This window comes from Mangifera indica, chromosome 8, assembly GCF_011075055.1.
Source record: "Mangifera indica cultivar Alphonso chromosome 8, CATAS_Mindica_2.1, whole genome shotgun sequence".
In the NCBI taxonomy this organism is placed as follows: Eukaryota; Viridiplantae; Streptophyta; class Magnoliopsida; order Sapindales; family Anacardiaceae; genus Mangifera; species Mangifera indica.
In genome coordinates this window covers 7,985,949-8,005,111 of record NC_058144.1, presented here as the reverse complement: position 1 = coordinate 8,005,111, position 19,163 = coordinate 7,985,949, and the positions used below count along the sequence as shown (strand labels likewise).

General features: G+C 31.3%; 1 protein-coding gene and 1 long non-coding RNA gene across 3 annotated transcripts; one reads left to right on the top strand and one right to left on the bottom strand.

Annotated features, from left to right (window-relative positions):
• Positions 1-5,213: 5,213 nt before the first annotated feature.
• Positions 5,214-9,073, bottom strand: LOC123224103 (protein LIGHT-DEPENDENT SHORT HYPOCOTYLS 10). Of its 2 annotated transcripts, none has more exons than XM_044647633.1 (2): positions 8,437-9,058; positions 5,214-5,513 (listed from the first exon to the last, which is right to left on the bottom strand). In XM_044647633.1, the coding sequence occupies exon 1, from the start codon at positions 8,988-8,990 to the stop codon at positions 8,463-8,465; it is 528 nt and encodes a 175-aa protein (XP_044503568.1). In that variant the 5' UTR covers positions 8,991-9,058; the 3' UTR covers positions 5,214-5,513; positions 8,437-8,462. The 2 variants fall into 2 exon arrangements, with proteins under 2 accessions (XP_044503568.1, XP_044503569.1); XM_044647634.1 differs by having other exon boundaries at positions 5,490-6,809; positions 8,437-9,073.
• Positions 9,074-16,730: 7,657 nt separating this feature from the next.
• On the top strand, positions 16,731-18,019 carry LOC123224124. Its single transcript, XR_006503905.1, has 2 exons — positions 16,731-17,108; positions 17,264-18,019. It is a non-coding gene; the product is annotated as an uncharacterized LOC123224124 (long non-coding RNA).
• Positions 18,020-19,163: the final 1,144 nt, after the last annotated feature.

Sequence of the window (19,163 nt, the reverse complement as noted above, 5' to 3'; positions counted from 1 at the left end):
GTAATTTATTGTTATCTTAAATAACAAATTATAAAAAATATTGAATTGAAGAGTTGTTATGTGAAAGGGAAGATTGATGGGTTATCTCACGTCGTTTAAAAAAATATGTTAAGTATTAACATACAAGTTTGAGAGAAAATCTATATTTATGGCAGATGGGATCCAATAACATGTAACATAATATATGATATTTCTAATAATTTCACACTTTACTCATATATCGTTTAAAAAAGTTTACCTGACTCAAATTAATCTCTTAGCACACAACACACTACACATAGACACTAGGGAATAACATTTGTATTATATTGATTATACACTGAACCCATATTCGATTTAAGAAAAAAAAAAGTTGATTTGTGAACAAATAAGACTCATTCTTTTAGCTTTCTCCTTTTACTTCGCTCTCTCACTATAATGAGTTTGTTGTCCTATCTTTGAGATAGTCATTTACACACAAGAGAAATATGTTTTGTTAAGAATGGGAGGGAATTTGAGTTAATCAAAATTTCCTTATTTTGCATTTTCTTTTCTTTGAGTTGTATTCTAGAACTTTTTCAAAGACAAAACCAAAAGAGCAAATGAGGGCTTGTTGTCATTTGGGCTTACTAGATAAAGAAATTCTCAACAAAAATTGAATTTTTCAATGACAAACAACCAAATCTCTTTAGAATATCAAGTGAGTTTCAATGCATTTTTCAGGTAGAATGAGATATTAAAGAACCAAGTGAATTATTTTTGTAGTTTAAATGTTGTTAACGTTATTGTGTATTAATAAAAGAGAGATATAAAGGTGAAAAAGAAAAGGAAGAAAAGAAGAGGAGGAGAGAATTTTGGACCAATTGATTAATGATCGTTTTAATGATGGATTTCACAACTTTTAAGAAAAAAACTTTTAATGTAATATGATAATTTTATAAAAATAAATAGTTATAAATAATATAATAATATATTTATTTGATATTGTGTCAAATTTATTTTTAATAAAAATAAATTTTATCAATATATATATATATATATATACATGGATATGTATTTATGAATGTATATATATGAGTATATATATATATGTATGTATATATATATGCATGTACGTGTATTTATACCCATGTATACGCGTGAGAGAGAGAGAGAGAGAAAGAAATCTTTAGAGGAAAAATATTAATCACTCAATCCGAAAATAACTTCATAATTGCTTGGCTTTGGCTTTGGCTTTGGCTAGGTCTAGGTTAAAAGAATAGGATGGAAAAAAAGATGATAATAATAAAAAGGCTTTTTCACCTTATCTTAAAAGAAGGTGGTGGGTATTCTCTTTGGATGAGAATGGACCCTACGGGGATTGCCTTATTGATTTGGATTTTATTTCCATAACAACGACATTCATTTTCACAATTTGTCCACCACCAACCCACCACCCTTCAACTGGGCTTTGGCCCCTAACCATTCTAATTCTTTTCAATTACAAATTCCCAGTAATCTATAGTACAATGAATTTGGGCCTTATCCCAATAAGATTCATTTCAAAATATTTAAGTTCTGTCTACAAAAAAAAATTATTTTAAATTAAATTAAAAATTTATTATATTCGAATTCAAATAGTCTATATTGAATCCAACCAAAAATGGATGGAACTGATTACTTGACAAATGGACAGAGTGTGATCTACCTGGATTAAATTTGTCAGAAAGTAAAATTGGGAGGACCTTTTTGGGCATTTTAATATGCACAAAATGTCAAAGTGATAAGATAAAAGGGGTCCATGGATTGCAAACCTCACATGGCATGACTTGCCAAAAATAGGACATAAGCGTGTTGAGGCCATCAAATCTAAAGAATCGGGACGAATTAGAAGATGCCGTACCAATGCTATGTATGTTGTCAATTATTGGTTCGGCAAAGGGATCAATTTAGGTTAATTAAAGATTGGAATGGAAGGATCAAAATATTTCTAAGAAAAAAAATATAAAAAGAAAGAAAGAAAGAAAGAAAGAAAGAAAGAAATTGTCTTCCCACTTCTTCTAAATTGAAACAATTCAGTGAAATATTATTACAGAATGATTTTCTGTTTCTTTTGTATTGAATTATGTGATATACTTGTAGCAGGTACATTCCCGTGGTACTGATTGATGATAGGGTCCTACATTTGTATTTCTTTCTCTGGAAATTTGCAGTGGATTTTGTTGTCTAAAAGAAGACCAAACCCACTGGAATTATGATACGCATGCATGGTGCTTGCCTTTGCCTTTGCCTTTGCCTATTCATGAGGTCATTTACTCTACAGGCTCCATCACCCATCTTATCTATCATTGCACTTCTGCTCATAGTAGTCTCTATTAACAGCACTATGCTTTTTGTTTCAACATTACAATTATTAATTCAATAATCATAATATTATACGTATCTATTTTGAGTACATAGTAAGTATCGTTATATGATCGAATATTATTTTATCTTTAATTTAAAATTTTCTAATACATTAAATATATGCTCAATCATTTACTCGAATTAAGTATACATACGTTTATCGTTATTACAACGAAATAACCGTAGAGGCTTTTAGATTGCAATGCTCCATACAAGTACTAGTTGGGAATGGAAGACATTTTTTATTCTTGCCTTTAATTTTAAGCATACCACAGAGGCCTTCTTTTGCTAGAGAATTTCAATTAGTGGAAGACATGAATGATATTGAAATGTCGATTTTTATTTCTTTTTCTTAAACTCTTTATTCAACATTTAATTTTCACGTCATTGTGAATAGAATAGACAAATATATATAATACTGGTTTGAAATATTCATAATAATTTTTTTTCCTCATCAGCCTCATGGGTGATGGGCCAATCCTATCCCTAAAAAAATTATACATTCCTTCGAGACAACCAAATAGATGAAGATTCTCCTTATCATGACCATGTGGGCATATATACTTGGTTTATTGTTTGAATCATTGTAATATCTTTAATTTAATAATTCAATTTACTCCATCATGATTTTGATTCTGGGTTTTATAATCTAAATCAGGTATTGACAATTTAAAGAGTTTACAATTTATTTAACTAGTTTCATATTCTCATCTTTAAATAATATAAGATATATATACATACTTAACATTTTTTATGTTTTGTTGATATAAGATTTTACTAAGAGTGGAATGAAATTTTCTCTTGGTGTGAGCATAGGTTAGGTTCGCCCACAATGTTGCAGTGGTATTCCTTAAATTCAATCGTTTAATTTGTCATGTTAGGCACAAAAAATTGTTACACTCTATCTTCCATTAAATGCATGTAAAATGTGTATAATATGGGCTGCTCTCAACGTTAATCAACCAGTTGTATTCATATTCTAAAATATGAAATCAGGACTTTCCCAAAGAAGCCAAAACATCAAGATTATTATTAGTCTTCCTTTCATGTGCGTAAACAAACAAAAATGAAATGACTATGAGGGTGAAGTGAAGCTTTAGCATTCATCAATGGCGATGTTAGGTCAAGGGTCTGGATTCCTCTTTTACATAAGGTCCCTACAACTCAAGCTTTTACCTATGATTAGACACTAAATTATTTGGGTGAGAATGAGAATGATCATGTGCAGACAAAAGGCAAGTCGGTCTTGAGCAGAGAGATTCATTGAATGTAATAAGAAGCTAACTTCTTTTTCAGTCCTTTTCCATAATTTGCTCTGCCCACTCAATTCTCCAATTATTTAAATTGCTTTTCAAGCTTTAGATCTATATTTTCTTCGATGGTCTAGCTGGAATACTGAAAACTCTCGAGAACCAGATTTTAGCCAGGTTTTAGACCGAAGAAAGTACCTCTCCAATATACTACTAGACAAAAGTAGAAAAAAAAATCTTTCCATTTCTGCAGAAAATCTTTTAGGGCTTCCATTAGAAAGCGAGACTTTTGTGATGCCCTAAATTGTTTGCTATATAATGCATGCAATATAACAGCAAGTGTTAGCCAGGTTCCATTAATCGTTTGGTTTAATTGAGGCCATACTATTCTTCTCCCTTGGTTTTCCCTCCGTTAATTTGGAGGCAGGGTTTTCTGTTGAAGACTAGGGTTCGGAGAGAAGAAATCAAAGCCGAGTGCTTATTTTCTTTAAGCATATTCACTAAAATACACAGAACTACTGCTAAACAGGCATGAAACCTTTGAACAAGAGCAATCAAAGCAACATGCAGCCCATAAGCCATGCCGGCCACCCCATTACACCATCCAAAAGAGCAAAAGAAGAAAAGTTTAAAAGATAGAAAATAAGTTGATAAAAAAGCTAAGTAATTTTATATATGCATGAACGTCATACCTTTTTCTGAATAGAAGAACATTCAACGAATCCCATTGTAGAAATGCTATCTCTAGAACACAAATCAAGGAGAGATCATATTTACAAGTCGACCAACCATACGTCCATAGGCTCCTTTGATTATACATATATAGTTGCACAAAACCCCAGTATTTAACTTCCTTGAACAAGAACCCTCATTCAATAATTAAGTTTTAAGTGACAGTATTAGTTTTTTTAATTCCAAATGGACTGTCTATAGAATCTAAACTATTTTATATAATTCCTTCGTTCTTGGCGGACGTGTTGTCATGTGCAAGAAACCGTTCATCTCTGGATGTAAACAAATAATGGACAACAAATATGATTTAAAGGATATCATGGCAAAGTAGGGGCCAAAATTCCGAACTCGGAAAGCTTTCAGATGCAAAATTCCTTCTTGGGAAAACACAATAATTATAAAGAATTTGGGGAAATTGTCACTAACCTCTATAATTCAAGAAAAGAATATTCTTGGCAGATTGCAGAATAAGCAAGAAACTTAGACGGGTCACATATATATACAGTTGGTTTTCAGAAACTCTTCTCACATCGAGAAAAATATGATTCGTATACACAATCTAAGGCCAGGGAATCATTCCAAAAACTGGTGTTAGACCTGATAAATTAAAGATTTTTTTCTATGCTTTTAAGTAATAAGGTCAGAAAACATATAAAACTGTTTCACCTAAACAGCAGCAAGAGAAAAGGTTTGCTTTTCAAAATTTAATACTAAACACATTAATCTCAAATCTTAAGAAAATAAAATTAAGTTTTACAAATAAATTTGTAAACAAAACCAGAATAACTGTTTCATTGATTCAATTCTATAGGGAAGAGAAGCCTAAAGAAATGCTAGTGTTTTCTCATGACCAAATGATGATGATAATTGAGAAGTCAGAATAATCTTATTATATTACAAAAATACTATGGATATTACAAGTAGCAGATTTAAACATAACCAACAGAATTACATAAAAAGTTTTGATCTTTTAAGCGCTTACAATTCCAAATGGCAGACAATAACGGAAAGTACTCTTAAGATCGCCATCCCAAGAGAGCCATGTAAATCAACTCCCTTGATTACAGCCATCCGCAACTAGAAATGCTGAAATCAACTTAAAACTGCAACTTCAATAGATTTTACTTTGTAACAATCCCTTTCATTTGATTCGTGCCCCAAATGATCCTGCAGAAAATCATATCACCATTTTCAGATTTCATGCAACCAAGTGAATATTAATTTACTATATTGGTCTTGATTATCTCAAATAGATATTATGACTAAAGGAAAACCAAGCATGAATTTGAACCAAATGAATTTTCCATTGATAGCTTGTGTAATGTGTTATAGGTGACATGCATATATAGCAAAAGCAACAGAAAAAGGACTGCCTGAATGTAATGGGATTTGAATCCTTAAATCATCTTATTTTTGTTTAATTCTTTACAGATGACCTCTGACACCTTTGCATTGTAAATATTATGTGATGAAAATGCTTTTTATTTCTTACTGTATTATATAACCAAGGAGACACAAATTTTGGTTATTGCTTAGATAAGAATCAGATTAAGAATGATTCGTTGTCCATATTAATGACATGGGCTATAAATTTCGATCTCCTGGTTCCTGTAAACACATTACAGATTAAATGAACAAAGAGAGCATGCGAATTATAGATAAAAACTCTTACCGTATCCTGCTATTCTCATGAAAGCTAGACCTACTCTAAAAAACACAAATCAGATATCACAAGAATTCATCCACTTGATGGTATTCAAGATTTGAAGTGTATGTTTTGATGTGCATGAGATATAAAGCCTATAATCAACTCCTTAAAACTTAAAATTATTAGGACAACCCAAATTTTATAATAGGAATACTATATGTATACACTTTTCGGTACATAATTATGTGCACATTCATCAAGTAATTGAATGTTATTTTATTCTTAATTTAAAATCATCTAATCATATAATAATATATGCTCTGTATACATAAATGCTTACTAAAAAATATGTAAACACTAGTCTAAAAGTTTCAAGAATGTTTAAGATTAATCTAATATTGATATGCAGATTAGGAGATCAAGGACAAGCAAACATCTAGTATAAAAGTTTTTAAAAAGGTAAGATAAGAAGGTAAATATTTAAGATATTGACATAGAGATTAATTAGAAGATATTTGCTATAACCCATGATTTAGTAAAATCTCAATCCACTGTAAAAGATTAGGGTTTGTAAATACATCTTTTGTGTGTTATCTTATAGCTAGCAGACTCCGATTCATTCTCGTTCCACTATCAACAGTTGAAACTATTTGCTACGGGAGATCAATTTAACAGCAAAAGGGCTACGTATATATAGGCCCATCAGCTGATCCCCTTACTCGACTAGGTTTCTTTCTGTGGAGGCTCCACACCAGTAATCAGGAATTATAGCCAGAGCACAAATATGTTGGTGAGTCATACTGAGAATAGTGAATCTGCTTCACCAAAAAGAAAAAAGAAAATAGTGATACTGAGTGTGTGTGTGTGTGTGTGTTTGTATATATATATGTACATTTTGGGATTATAAAGGGAAAGCAAACTGTTTGGTTTCAGATTTTATAGTGGCACAACTACAAAAACCTTTCCTGATTGAGAAAGTAAATGTTTATAGTTGATTTTCTCCAGCAAATGTCTACAAAATTGAAGCAATATCATTTGAAGGCTGACAGGATTCTAACTACAAATTCACGTCTATATAAATAAAGTTGATCATAATGTCTCTTAAAACTTCTTTCTAAGAAGCTGATTCAGTTCCAACTATCTAACTGATAATCAGCCTTTTGAAGTACTGATAAAATTCAGTTCAGCCCCGAAAAGTGGGTCTATGAAGAAGCAAGTGATGAGGAGCGCCAAGTACATGCGAGATGCTATGGCTTTAAGCATATAGAAACAGGAAAATGTGAAGTAAAAAGAGTTCAGGAATTTGCTCACACTAAGAAAAAGTCATACATCTATATATGCAAATCTATGATCCAGTATCAAAGCATTGTAATGGAATAAACTTACTGACCCACACAATCTGATATTCACGACATGCAATCTAGTGAAGGTACAAAGGGCTATTACAATGCAGATACAAAATTTCGTAACTGCCCTTGCAAAAATCTTATGCACTAAGGAAAAGCAATCAGTGGGACATTAATTAATTGGGGATAATTGATCACGTAAACCAAACAATAATATTTAACCAGCATTAATTATCTCTTAAATAATTGAGATTTGCAAATAACTTCGTTTATCTTATGAACAGCCATTAAAAGCATGAAAGAACACTAAAATAACAACAAAGGAGATTTGCAAGAAACCTTAAACATTGATTAATCATTTCCTATCCATCATTTATCTATTAAATATATATATCTACATGGAAAAGTTTATGATACCTCACTTGACCATTCATGGGCACAAAATCTGCAGAATCTTAAAAAAGAAAATTAAATTAGGGAAAAGCTAACGTACATTAGTAAATATTAATTTATTTATTTTTACCAGCAGCACTGTATTATTATTTTGCATAATGCATGTTTTCTTCTTTGCGTGAATTTAAGAGAGAGATCTCAAGAAATACAACTATCTTCTGTGTTTTTTTATGACTGAACACGTAGTTTACAATGTCAAATAGTTCCTGTGCTGTTTAGACTTTGTACCGCATAGTCACAGACTCACAATTGCATTTAGTGATCTGAGAATATATATGAGCAGGTAGCTAGAGTTACTGATGCATAGTTTCATTTTGAAAGTCAGCCACTATTTTTCAGTAACAGATGTTGAAAAATTAGGGTTCGGGTGTACTTCGGCGCACTGGTTACTTAAACTAAGTGTGCAGGAAAGAATTGATATAGTCTCAAATCAAGCCAATTAAACTTCTCATAATGGTAAAACCAAAACGATAATATTGTTAGATTTTCGAACCAATATATCTAAGAGATCAGATAGTACTGTTAATAAATTTGGGATGACATTGGTGATCTGATGACAGTGAATTGAACAAGATTTCTAGATTTAGGCTGTTAAAAGCGAAAAATTATGTAACATATATGATTATAAGGAAAATGAAATTACCATATTGGAGAGAAAAGCCAAGGGAATCAAGAAAAGTGCATTCCGGAGCTGGATTCATCATTTCCCTTGCCTTGATTTGGCTTCTTTTTTTTCTTCTTATAGGGGATCCCTCTAGCCTTAGCTTGACACTCCCTCACTTCCCTTAGATAAACACGAATAGCACCACTGGCAAAAGGATTGGTCTCTGGTGACCCTCCGTTTTCTTCATAGGCAGCTCGCAGCCTCCCGATGAGTGCATCGAGGCTTCCCCAAGCTTGTCTAAGTGGGCAAGTACAAGGAGCAGGCGGCTCAGGCTGTCCATAAAACATGCATCCTTGAAGATGAACCTTAGTCTTTCCAAACTGATCGAGATAGCGAAGGAAATCTAACACATGATTGCAACTGCACTGTGAAAGAGGAACCGGAGGCCTTTGATTCTTCAAATACTGCCCAAAAGTGTTCCAGTCCCTTCTCTTTTGAGACTCATAACGGCTAGGCGTTGTTGGAGACTGATGATCACTGGGACTACTCCTTGATGATCCTTCAGCCAACTCCTTCCCTCTTTCACTTGACATCGTTTTGATCGATGAAGATTGTAAATTTTGTTTTGCTAAATAAGGCAAGATACCAATGGGTGAAATTGGTGAAAGGAATAGTAAGATGAGAGTGGAGGAAGATGAAGATCACATCGTGGGGCTACCGATTAGACATGCGATGGGCCATACCCATTGCTTTCTGATCATTTTTTTTTTTTTTAAGAATTGATTATTCCCATCAGCTATACGTTTTTTCCCTGTACCACTGATACAATTATTGTATGTCGTTTGTCAACGTAACCCTTATAATTTAATTGACCCTAATTACCCTTATACTATATATTAATTAATTATATTACCTCGATTGATGAAATTACTTATTCCTAATAAATTCTTAATTTCTATTTTCTATTTATAATTATATTAAAAACTCATTTAAGTGCTATTTTATATTTGACTAGCATTGAGGAAGGAATTAATGCGAATAAGATCTACTATTTAGATTTGCTGATGCAATAAGACCAAATGCTTACAAACAAACCATAGAATACAGAAAGTAAGTAGTAAAATACCCTGTCCAGAAAATGATGTTCAAATCGTCTGGATAATGATAAATCGTTCAAACAAATGATGAATTGTTTATTTTTTGAATGATAAATGACCATCCTAGAGAGAGAGAGAGACAGAAAGAGTGTGTCCAGGTGACAAGGGCAAGAACTAAAAAATGGTTGAAAAGTATTGACTATAGTACAGAATTGAGATGACTGGAGAAAGGGAGAAAATGTTATAAGAAAAATTGTTAAAATTTTAAAATTTAAATTTTAAATAAAAAAGTTATTAATTTTTTAAAATTAAAAAGAAAAATAAGATAAAATTTAAAATTTTTTAAATAATTAATTTTATTTTTAATCCTAACAAAAAATTTTAATTAAAAGATGAATATAAGTATTTAAGTTTTTAAAGTTGTATAGATGAAAGTTTTGTAATACATCCAACTTTAGGTGAGAAAAAGTCTTTTGGCCTACGAACAAACCATATAATACAGAGGATAGTAGAATACCCAGATCTAGAACTCACCCTTTTATGCCGGTCATAAGTCAGGATTTCGAAAGCATAGTCCCATATACGTACAACATTAATGGCTTTTCTTGCTTGGATGCATACAAATGCATGCAGAAATTTTTAATTTTACCCTATTTTTGTTTTTTGTTGATGACAAATTTATTTGGTGCATGCATATGCATAAATTATAGGTCAAATTAAATATAATATGATGTTTTACTTATGGTTTCAGTGTGAATTAATTAGATTGGCATGTGAAAAAAATTTGTCATTAAACCTAATGCGGTTTGATGTTGCTGATGCCAATTAAATTCTTACTTGCCATGATTTAAGAGTGAGGAAACCTGAGGCACACGTCAATTAATCTGATGGAGATGACAGCTGACCAATCTCCTTGGGTCCCAACAGAAGATACCCTTAGTCTGATGGCTCTTTTAAATTAATTGTTCCAAAAAGCTTTTCCTCTCTTTTTTTTTTTTTCTACCCATTGATTTACTTTACACCATATAATTTGCATTAATTCAAGCTGTAAATTAATGACTTTAATTTTCCCATTTGAATTTCAATTTCTTTCATCTTCTAATGGAAAATGGATATTATACTATCTACTAGCTGTTCATTATGCCGTCGCATTTCCAGATAATATTAATTAAAGTAGAAGCTTTCCCAATTTTCATTCATTTCTATAAATATTTTTTCTCGTCGTAATTAATCATTGTTTTCCTTATTTATGATCATTATCCTCGTGCAATTATTTATCGTCTAACAATTAGGGTTAACAGATGACGTGAACATGCAGCTTGACAGGCCGCTTGAATTATGCCGGTAAAAGCAAATTTGTTCTTTTGTGAGAACGAAAAACTGCAACCCGGGGTAATTTTTGTCGAATCTAAGCTGTGCGTATATGGACATTCTACCAAATCATTGTACAACAAATTAAATTACGGCGGGTTAAAATGGCTTTGGTGCAAAAATATGAGATGTTCCTTGTAGTTCTGTATAATTGATATATATATATATATGTATGTATATATATTCTCATACATTCTATTCGATTGTAGCTGGAGTTTGTTACAACAAAAACAAATCATTATCATTAGAATTAGTTCCATGAACGAGGCTTCTGAAGCAGGATGATGACTTTCAACCAAAGTCCAATTTAGTTTATAGCTTATTTTCAGTAAGATGATAGCGGCATTTCTCTTACCATGATGAGGATGTGAGATAAAGGGAAGTAAATAAATGTGGCAAAAGAGAATATATTGACAGGTAACCCTGGGGATAGTAATCTCAAACCTAAATTTTAGCCTTCCTGTTTCGCTAACTCTGGGCGATGCTCTCTCTCTCTCTCTCTCTCTCTCTCTCTCTCTCTATATATATATATATATATATATATTCTACAGACTGCTACACTATTGTTTCTATCAGGTGTCAATTTTTACCGTTCCCTTGGGCACTTCAATACAGCTTTGGGAGAGGCAATAATATATAGTAACATGTTGATATTTTGCTACATATAAATTCAATATGTTCCATCATATGCCTTTGAATAGATGACGTCCGCATCTTGATGCTAGCTGTGGGCAACCCTTTTATTTCTGCAGTAATTATAAGACATTTAATTGTGTTGGTGGAATAAATTAAATACGAAGCAGTTCAGCAGATGATGATATTATTAATTCAATTTTCGCTTTCTTAACATCATTTAGACATTAACGCCCAATTTTTCTTCCTTTGGCCACTTGTTGGATTTAGAGAAATTTTCCCCGGCCCCTACAACTGTCGTCTAAAGGCATTTATTTTCCCTGTTATTACTAACAGTTCCCTGGAGCTTCATTTAGCCCAAATGCTAGTTATTTAACTTTAAATATTGTACCATGCTACTCTTTCTTCCAAAGAATTTTCCCACCTGAGTTTGAATTTTACAGTAATGTTAATTAGATCAGGGCGGGGTATTTATTGCATAAAGGAGAAATATTATTATTATTATTGTTGTTTCTTCCTATAAAAATGAATAAAAGTGAAAGAATTTTGCTTTTGTAGACATAAACAAGGACCAAAACTTGAAGATGATTAAGAAGTTTCATATGTATTGCTTTTCATTGTTTCTGATTTTCTGCAACATGTGTTGTTATGTTGTGCTGTGACCTTTCTAGGTTGTTTTTTTGACAATTTTTTTCTAAAGTATTTACATCTTACTTTTAGTGTCGACCTTGTTTCTTCTCTTTTCTTCTATCTTTTTGACTTTTGGACAACTTTTGAACCTCTTAAAGATGCCTTCCTCGCAGGCAGATTGAATCAGTTTCCATAAAATTTATGGCCAAAGTACCATTTCCCACCCAAGTTTTAATATACAGATAAATACATATCCATAGAGTTTGAAAACCTTAAATCCTACCTATAAGCCAATTATTGTTAGAATTTTTAGTTAGAGTCAAGGATAAAATTATTATTTTACTAATAATATTAAAAAAATTATAGAATTCATTATATTTTCTCTTTTAAGTTTTAAAAATTAACAATTTTACCTCTACTAAAAATTTTTTAACTTTAAAGAGTCACATTCCCTCTCTCTAAACTTAAGTTTTTTTCTTCACCCCTCTGGCCACAATCTCTGGTATTGACAAATTCTCCTCTCCACCCTAAACTATATCTAACAAAGAGATTAGATCTCTTCATCACCAACAAAGAAATCGATCTATTCGTCGGAGATGGTTAAAGGTGAGTCAACTAACAGTTTATGGTGGAGAAAAGAGGTTTTTGATGTTAAAGATGGTGGCAGGAGGGGTTGAAAAAAACCTTAGGTTTTTTTTTGGGTAGGGGGAATGTGACTTTTTAAAATTTAAAAAATTTATGCAAGAATAATGTTGTTAATTTTTAAAACTTATGAGAGAATATATAATAAATTTTATATATTTTTTAATATCATTAGTAAAATAACGAATATACCTTAACTCTAATAGTAGTTCGCCTATGAGTGAGACTTTAGATTTTGTAAACCCCGTTGGTATGACTTTGAAAATGCATCAAAACTTGAGTGGGAATAAACCCTTTGGCCTAAAATTTATCAATAATTGCATTGCAGAAATTGAACACACGTTAATAAAGATCAATAGTCGGCAAGACATTTTCTTTTACAAAGGAACTGGGTAAGCTTCCGTCTATAATTTTTTTTCTAAATTAGTTGGAATCAAGCAATTAAATAAACATGTCATCGTGATCACTTTCAGTACTCAAATTCTTACTTATTAATATTAAATTTAACTATCACAGCAGGCTTAAAAACACTTTAATAACACTCTCATGGAATTAAAGATATGCCAAATAGTCAACAAGGACAACTAAATGGGATGAAAAAGAAATCAAATTGTCACAATGCAACAAAATAAAAACCAAAAATAAAGAATGACAAGACAATTTTGTTTCAATTAGAGAGCCGTAGAAATCTCTAAATTATTTCATAAATTAGCTAGAATTAGGTAACCCATATAGATTTGATCTCGATTTTTCTTATATAGTAGACTTTTGAACTTATTATTTTATAAGACCAAACACATTAAGCAAATAACTAATTAAATTAGGTAATCACAAATTCCCCCAAAGCTTCCTAGTAAATACGTATTTATCTGATAATTATACCTAATCGACCCCAACATCTCATTTAATTAATTAATTAACACTAGCTTTATATTGAAATCTGAAGCAATGTTGGTCCATTGTAAATAATTTGTAAATGTTGAAAATTCAAGTCCCTTAATTCCCTTTGCTGATTGTCTTTATATATAGTGCTGCGCATGTGTTCTCTAAATAATCTAAAAAGAGAATTAAGAAGAGATGTGAATGATTATAGGGTTGTTTGTTGTTAGGTGACAAAAGCATGCAAATTTATAATAATAACTTTCTTGAAATCCTCAGCTCCATCAATAATTAAGTTCCAGTAGTTTCAAGGGTTTTGGAACCACCAAGACTTTCATTAGTTTCCTCCACCTATGTTCTTATAAATTTTTACATTAGGGTAAAAATGGAGCAATAATGCATTAACATAGGCTCAATTTAGAACTGTGAAAAAGTTGAGGTAAGAAATAATTTCCTCGTAACTTATAATTTACCACATCTTTTTTATTCTACAGTGACATAATTAGACTATAAAGTTTGCACTTTGAGGGACTTTCTAAGCCAAAACTCACAATAATATAATCCCATATGAAGCAGTCTGTTGAGTAATGAGAAAGAAAACAAATCTAATCACTACTTAAAATAAAAAATTAATTATTAAAGTACATAAATTATGCTGGTTTTCAGATGAAAGTTTAATTAAAGAGCGATCAAAAAATGTTCCAGCTCCCTAATTTTTTTTTAACCTATGGTTTATGATTTATCTTGTTCACATGAATATTTACTATATATGATTGAGATATTAAAGATATATACAAGGCATTTAATAACAACTCTGAATCTGTTGATATTGTTTATAGCAATTTGATTCCTCGAAAGTGACATAACTTGCATTATTAAACTTGTACGCTTTAATTGTTTCTTGCTTTTAATTACTAATTAATTTTCTTTGCCAAAATACTTCCTGCCTTAATTATCACAATAAGTGATTAATATGTACTAATCACTGTTTTAAGAGAGTAATTGATTTTTTTCCATCCCATAAACCATTTCCTCTTTGTAACAATGAAAGCAACCATACACTGAAGTGATGAAGTCTATGAATACGACGGCACAACAAATAATTTTAGTAACAAATCACTCTTTTCTTTTAATTTTTCCTATCTCAATTTCCCTCTGATTGTTTTGAAGCTGAAAAGGGCAAGGGTGGAGAATTTAAAATTATAGGGGTGTTTGATTGGAGTATATAAACAATACTATACTAATCTTACTTTTATTATTCGTGTTATTTTTGATTTGTCAATAATTCTTTATTACCAATATTGATACAACAGATAATACAAGAAAGAATTTAATTATCATCTCTACTTTAGATATTCAAATACACTAAAATTGTGTGTATCTACTTTGAGTACACAAATATATACCTATTTAATATGTCTCGTTAAATAATTAAGTAATTTTGAATTAAAGATAAAATAACATTCAATCACATGATGATACATTATATATGTACTCATAATATTACTTATTAAAATATTATCATGGTAATATTGATTTTATTATAATTATATATTTACTTATTAATCATTAAAACAAAAATCTACTCATTTTCAATTAATATAATGAGCTCGGGTAATGAAAGAAGGAACTGAAAAGAAAGTATCAGCAACAACTGGTTTTATTGCGGGACAGCTCATGATGTTTATATCGATCTATTATGTGTCTCTGCATCTAGCATCGGATAGATCTCGTACGACAACTTAGAAATATAAAAAATATTTTAAAATAATTATATTCAAAAAATATTTAAGTAAAATAATACCATAATATTCTTTTATAATTCTCAACCAAACATAATAATTATTTTAACTTATCAATTTTATATAATAAAATATTATCCAAATCAACCTTATCCTAAGGGTTATAGAGGTGTAGATGCAGAGAAATGGTAGTGTAGTGATGATTTGATAAGTGAAAAAAAATTTGCAGAAACAGTTTAGGGTTTGGTTTGTGTGGACTGTCATCATCTCTACCGACTAATGACGAGACAAGAGGAGATGTCGTTTTTAAACGTTAAGTGCTATCTTTTGTTTTCATTTTTGTTGGCTGTCCTTGCGAATATTTTCTATTGGCGATAAGCAGGTAAGTTGGTATAAGACACTTACCCCACCAATATTTTTTATCCCTTTTTGTTGACAGTGAACCCTCCCCCACACTAACCCTTTTTCTTTACATGATTGAACGAGAATTGAAAGCATTATGTCATTTTAACTGTTTCCCCCTTTGTAATTTTTGTTTGTTGCTCTTCCCAGGTAGATTCCCATATTATATTATTACTTCCCTTTTCTTTCTTGTATTTTCTTTTGTTGGAATTACTTTTCTTTCAATCACTTTTGTTTGCCACTGCTTATCCTACAAAATTGTATGTTATCTCATTTTTTAAAAGAAACAAATGAAGTTTTCATCTGTATTTTTCAAACTGAATCGGATTATTTGGTTCAATTGATTGAATTATAAATTAATTTATAATATAATCTGATTTTGTAGTTTAATTCGATCTATATATAAATATTGACTTATTTAAAATTTGATTAAACTTAATAAATCCGTTGAACAAAAAAAAAACTATTTAATACTAACAATTTGTAGTTAATTTTTTTTATCTGTGTAATAAGATGTCGATTGTTTAATTAACATATTTGAAATTATATTTCATATATTTTATTTTTAAAATATATGATAATATTTGATACTATTCAAATAATATATAATAATTTGTTAATAAATTAAATCGATTGACTATTCAATTAAACTATAAACCAATAGAATAATTGATTTGATAATTGATCGGATTTTAAAAACACTAGTAAAAAAAAAACAAATGAAGCTATTCTCTATCTATATATCTATCCAAAGTTGAATAAATTGATATCTATTCTTTCTTTAAATACGAAAAACCTTTTTAACATTTATTCATCAAAATTAATTTTAAATATTAAAAAATATTCACAATAATTTTTTAAATATTATAATAAAATTATTATCATTTACGGTCCTTATAAAACAAGTTAAGTACGTCATAACCCTAACAACTTTTTTTCTTCTCCCTTTCATTTCACCTTGTGCACTTAACGTCCAACTTCTGCTGATCTCTGAATGATCTCTGAATGTCCAAATAACACAGCCTCTCTCCCATTTTTATCTCTCCTAAATCTATACCGTATTTTTTAACAATCGAAAAAGGAGAAACGACGTTGAAACGAAGCAATCAGTAAGGACCCGTTGTCCACGAAGTGGCTGCGGCCACAGCAAAACAGTGTCTCAGCGGGGAACTGGACCAACTTTTCCTTTTATCCGCCATCTACAATGGCGAAGACTTAGGGTCGTTTGTTCACCAAATGGTTTTTTGCCTTCTTCGTTAGGAAATCAGGACCAATTGTTGTTTATTTTTGTCCTATCATGCATCTACATTAATGAGTATGGTTTTTTCTTATGTCTATTTAATTTTCCTTGTCGCATCTCCTTACTAAATGCTTGTGGAAAAAATTTAAGTAATGTGAAAAGAACATTATGATATTAATATTATAAGAAATAATATGACATATTACTCATATATCTGTCCCTTAATTTAGGAACTGGCAAGGCAAGCCTGTTTTTCAGCAATGGAAGGTCGATAAAACTGCTCTTAGATGTTAAAAAGAAGAACTATTTATTGAAAATGACAGAAAGAAGGAATTTGAAGAAGAATATCTGTGTTGCTCCAGGCCTTGAAGATACCATTTATTAATTTCTTGACCAGTTGACTCTAAACTTAAAGACTGATGATTTGGATTGTTCTTTATTTTCCTTTTCAAGGGATTCTATGATTTAGTAAGGAGCCGAAACAAAGATTTGGCGAGCACAACCGCCAAGCATTCATTTGTTTATTTGTTAACAGGTGTGCCTTTCTGAAGATGTTGCAATATTTTCAGGAATGAATTTTTTTGTATGCGCAGGGTGAAGCCCCAATATTAGAGGAGAAATTGAGACCACAAGTTCAGTTAACTTGAGAATTCGAGAAGAAAAGCTTTGTGACTACAGCCACACAGGATGAAATATGGCTCCATCGAATTTATTCATGCCAATACTTTAAGACTTGACTGTCTCCAACAAATTGAGCTGTAATTGTCTTCAGTACTTTATTGATTAGTAGAGTGGGCTAAGTCTTATAAAGGAAAATGAGGATTTGGGTTTATGCCCAGGATCTCAGGAAAATAATTTGGGAACCCAAATGTGGGTCTTCCTTGTCACATATTGTGTAGGCAGGCAGGCATGCTTATTCATATATTTCAATATTTAAAGGGTAATGATATTTCAGGCCCATCTATTAGATCATAGCCTCATCATCACTTCCCATGTCCAAATTATGAATGTTTTTTTTTTATAGAATAAACAAGTCTATGAAATATCAGTTGAACCTTTCGATGCATAAATAATTTTTAGCCATTCAATACATTTCCTATAATATCCCAGAAGTTATAAATATAATGTGAAAGATGTTATGAACAGTGACCGGGTTCTGCAGAACTAGCTGGTGGATGCAAGCGGCCAAGGGGCAATGCAAATATGTCATCGGCATAGAGGGCCTTCAACCAGAATGCACTCTTTTAAAAGGCACCCAAATTAGTTTGGGCTATATCGGGCCTCCAAAATACTTAGACATTAGCAGACATGTTTGGCCCATGGCAAATTAGGACTCCAGCCACTGAAAAACGATTAGAAATGAACCAAAATCAACGGTGGCGGCCCTCCAACTTGACTTCTGTGCACAAATACAATAGAATGCATGCAAGTTTCAAAGTTCGGCATGCTTGGAGATTATTTTTTTGTTTTGTATTAAGAAACATTTCAATGTGTACTACCAGCCAACTAAAAAGCATGCTTCTTGGTTGCTACATATAAATTATAGGCCCAAAGATTTAATTCTCACCCAAGGTTTAGTTCATTGTCAACTTTCTCCCATTAAGTTTTGAAAATTTAAATATCTATTTATCAACTATTGAAATTAATAAAATCTGTTAAATCTTAAGGTTTAATTATCATTTAACCTATAATATAAAAAAAGATAATTTTATCTGATTTCTATACCTTAGTTTTGAAAAAGTCACAATTTTTTCGTATCATAAGTTTTGAAAAATTATATTTTCTTCACTAGAATTTTTTTTTTTATATAGTTTCAGGCCATTGAAATTTGGTTGATAGACCACCTTCTTCAGCCTAGTCTCTCTCCCTCCCGACACTTTCTCTCTCCCCCAGTGCTCTCTCTTTCCAACCGGTTGTATCTTTCATCTCCACGAATTGATTGCATCTCCCCCTCCTGGACTGTTTGTCTTTGTTGAATTAGTTGCATCTCCACAAAATGAAGGCTTTGGCACAATGAAGTCTTTGAAGATCACTCTTCGAAGATCTCCAAGATCCAATGCGGCACGATGAAGAAAGAGAGCAAACATGATGTCTGAAGAAGGTTTGTCTTAACAAAGACGACCGATCTTT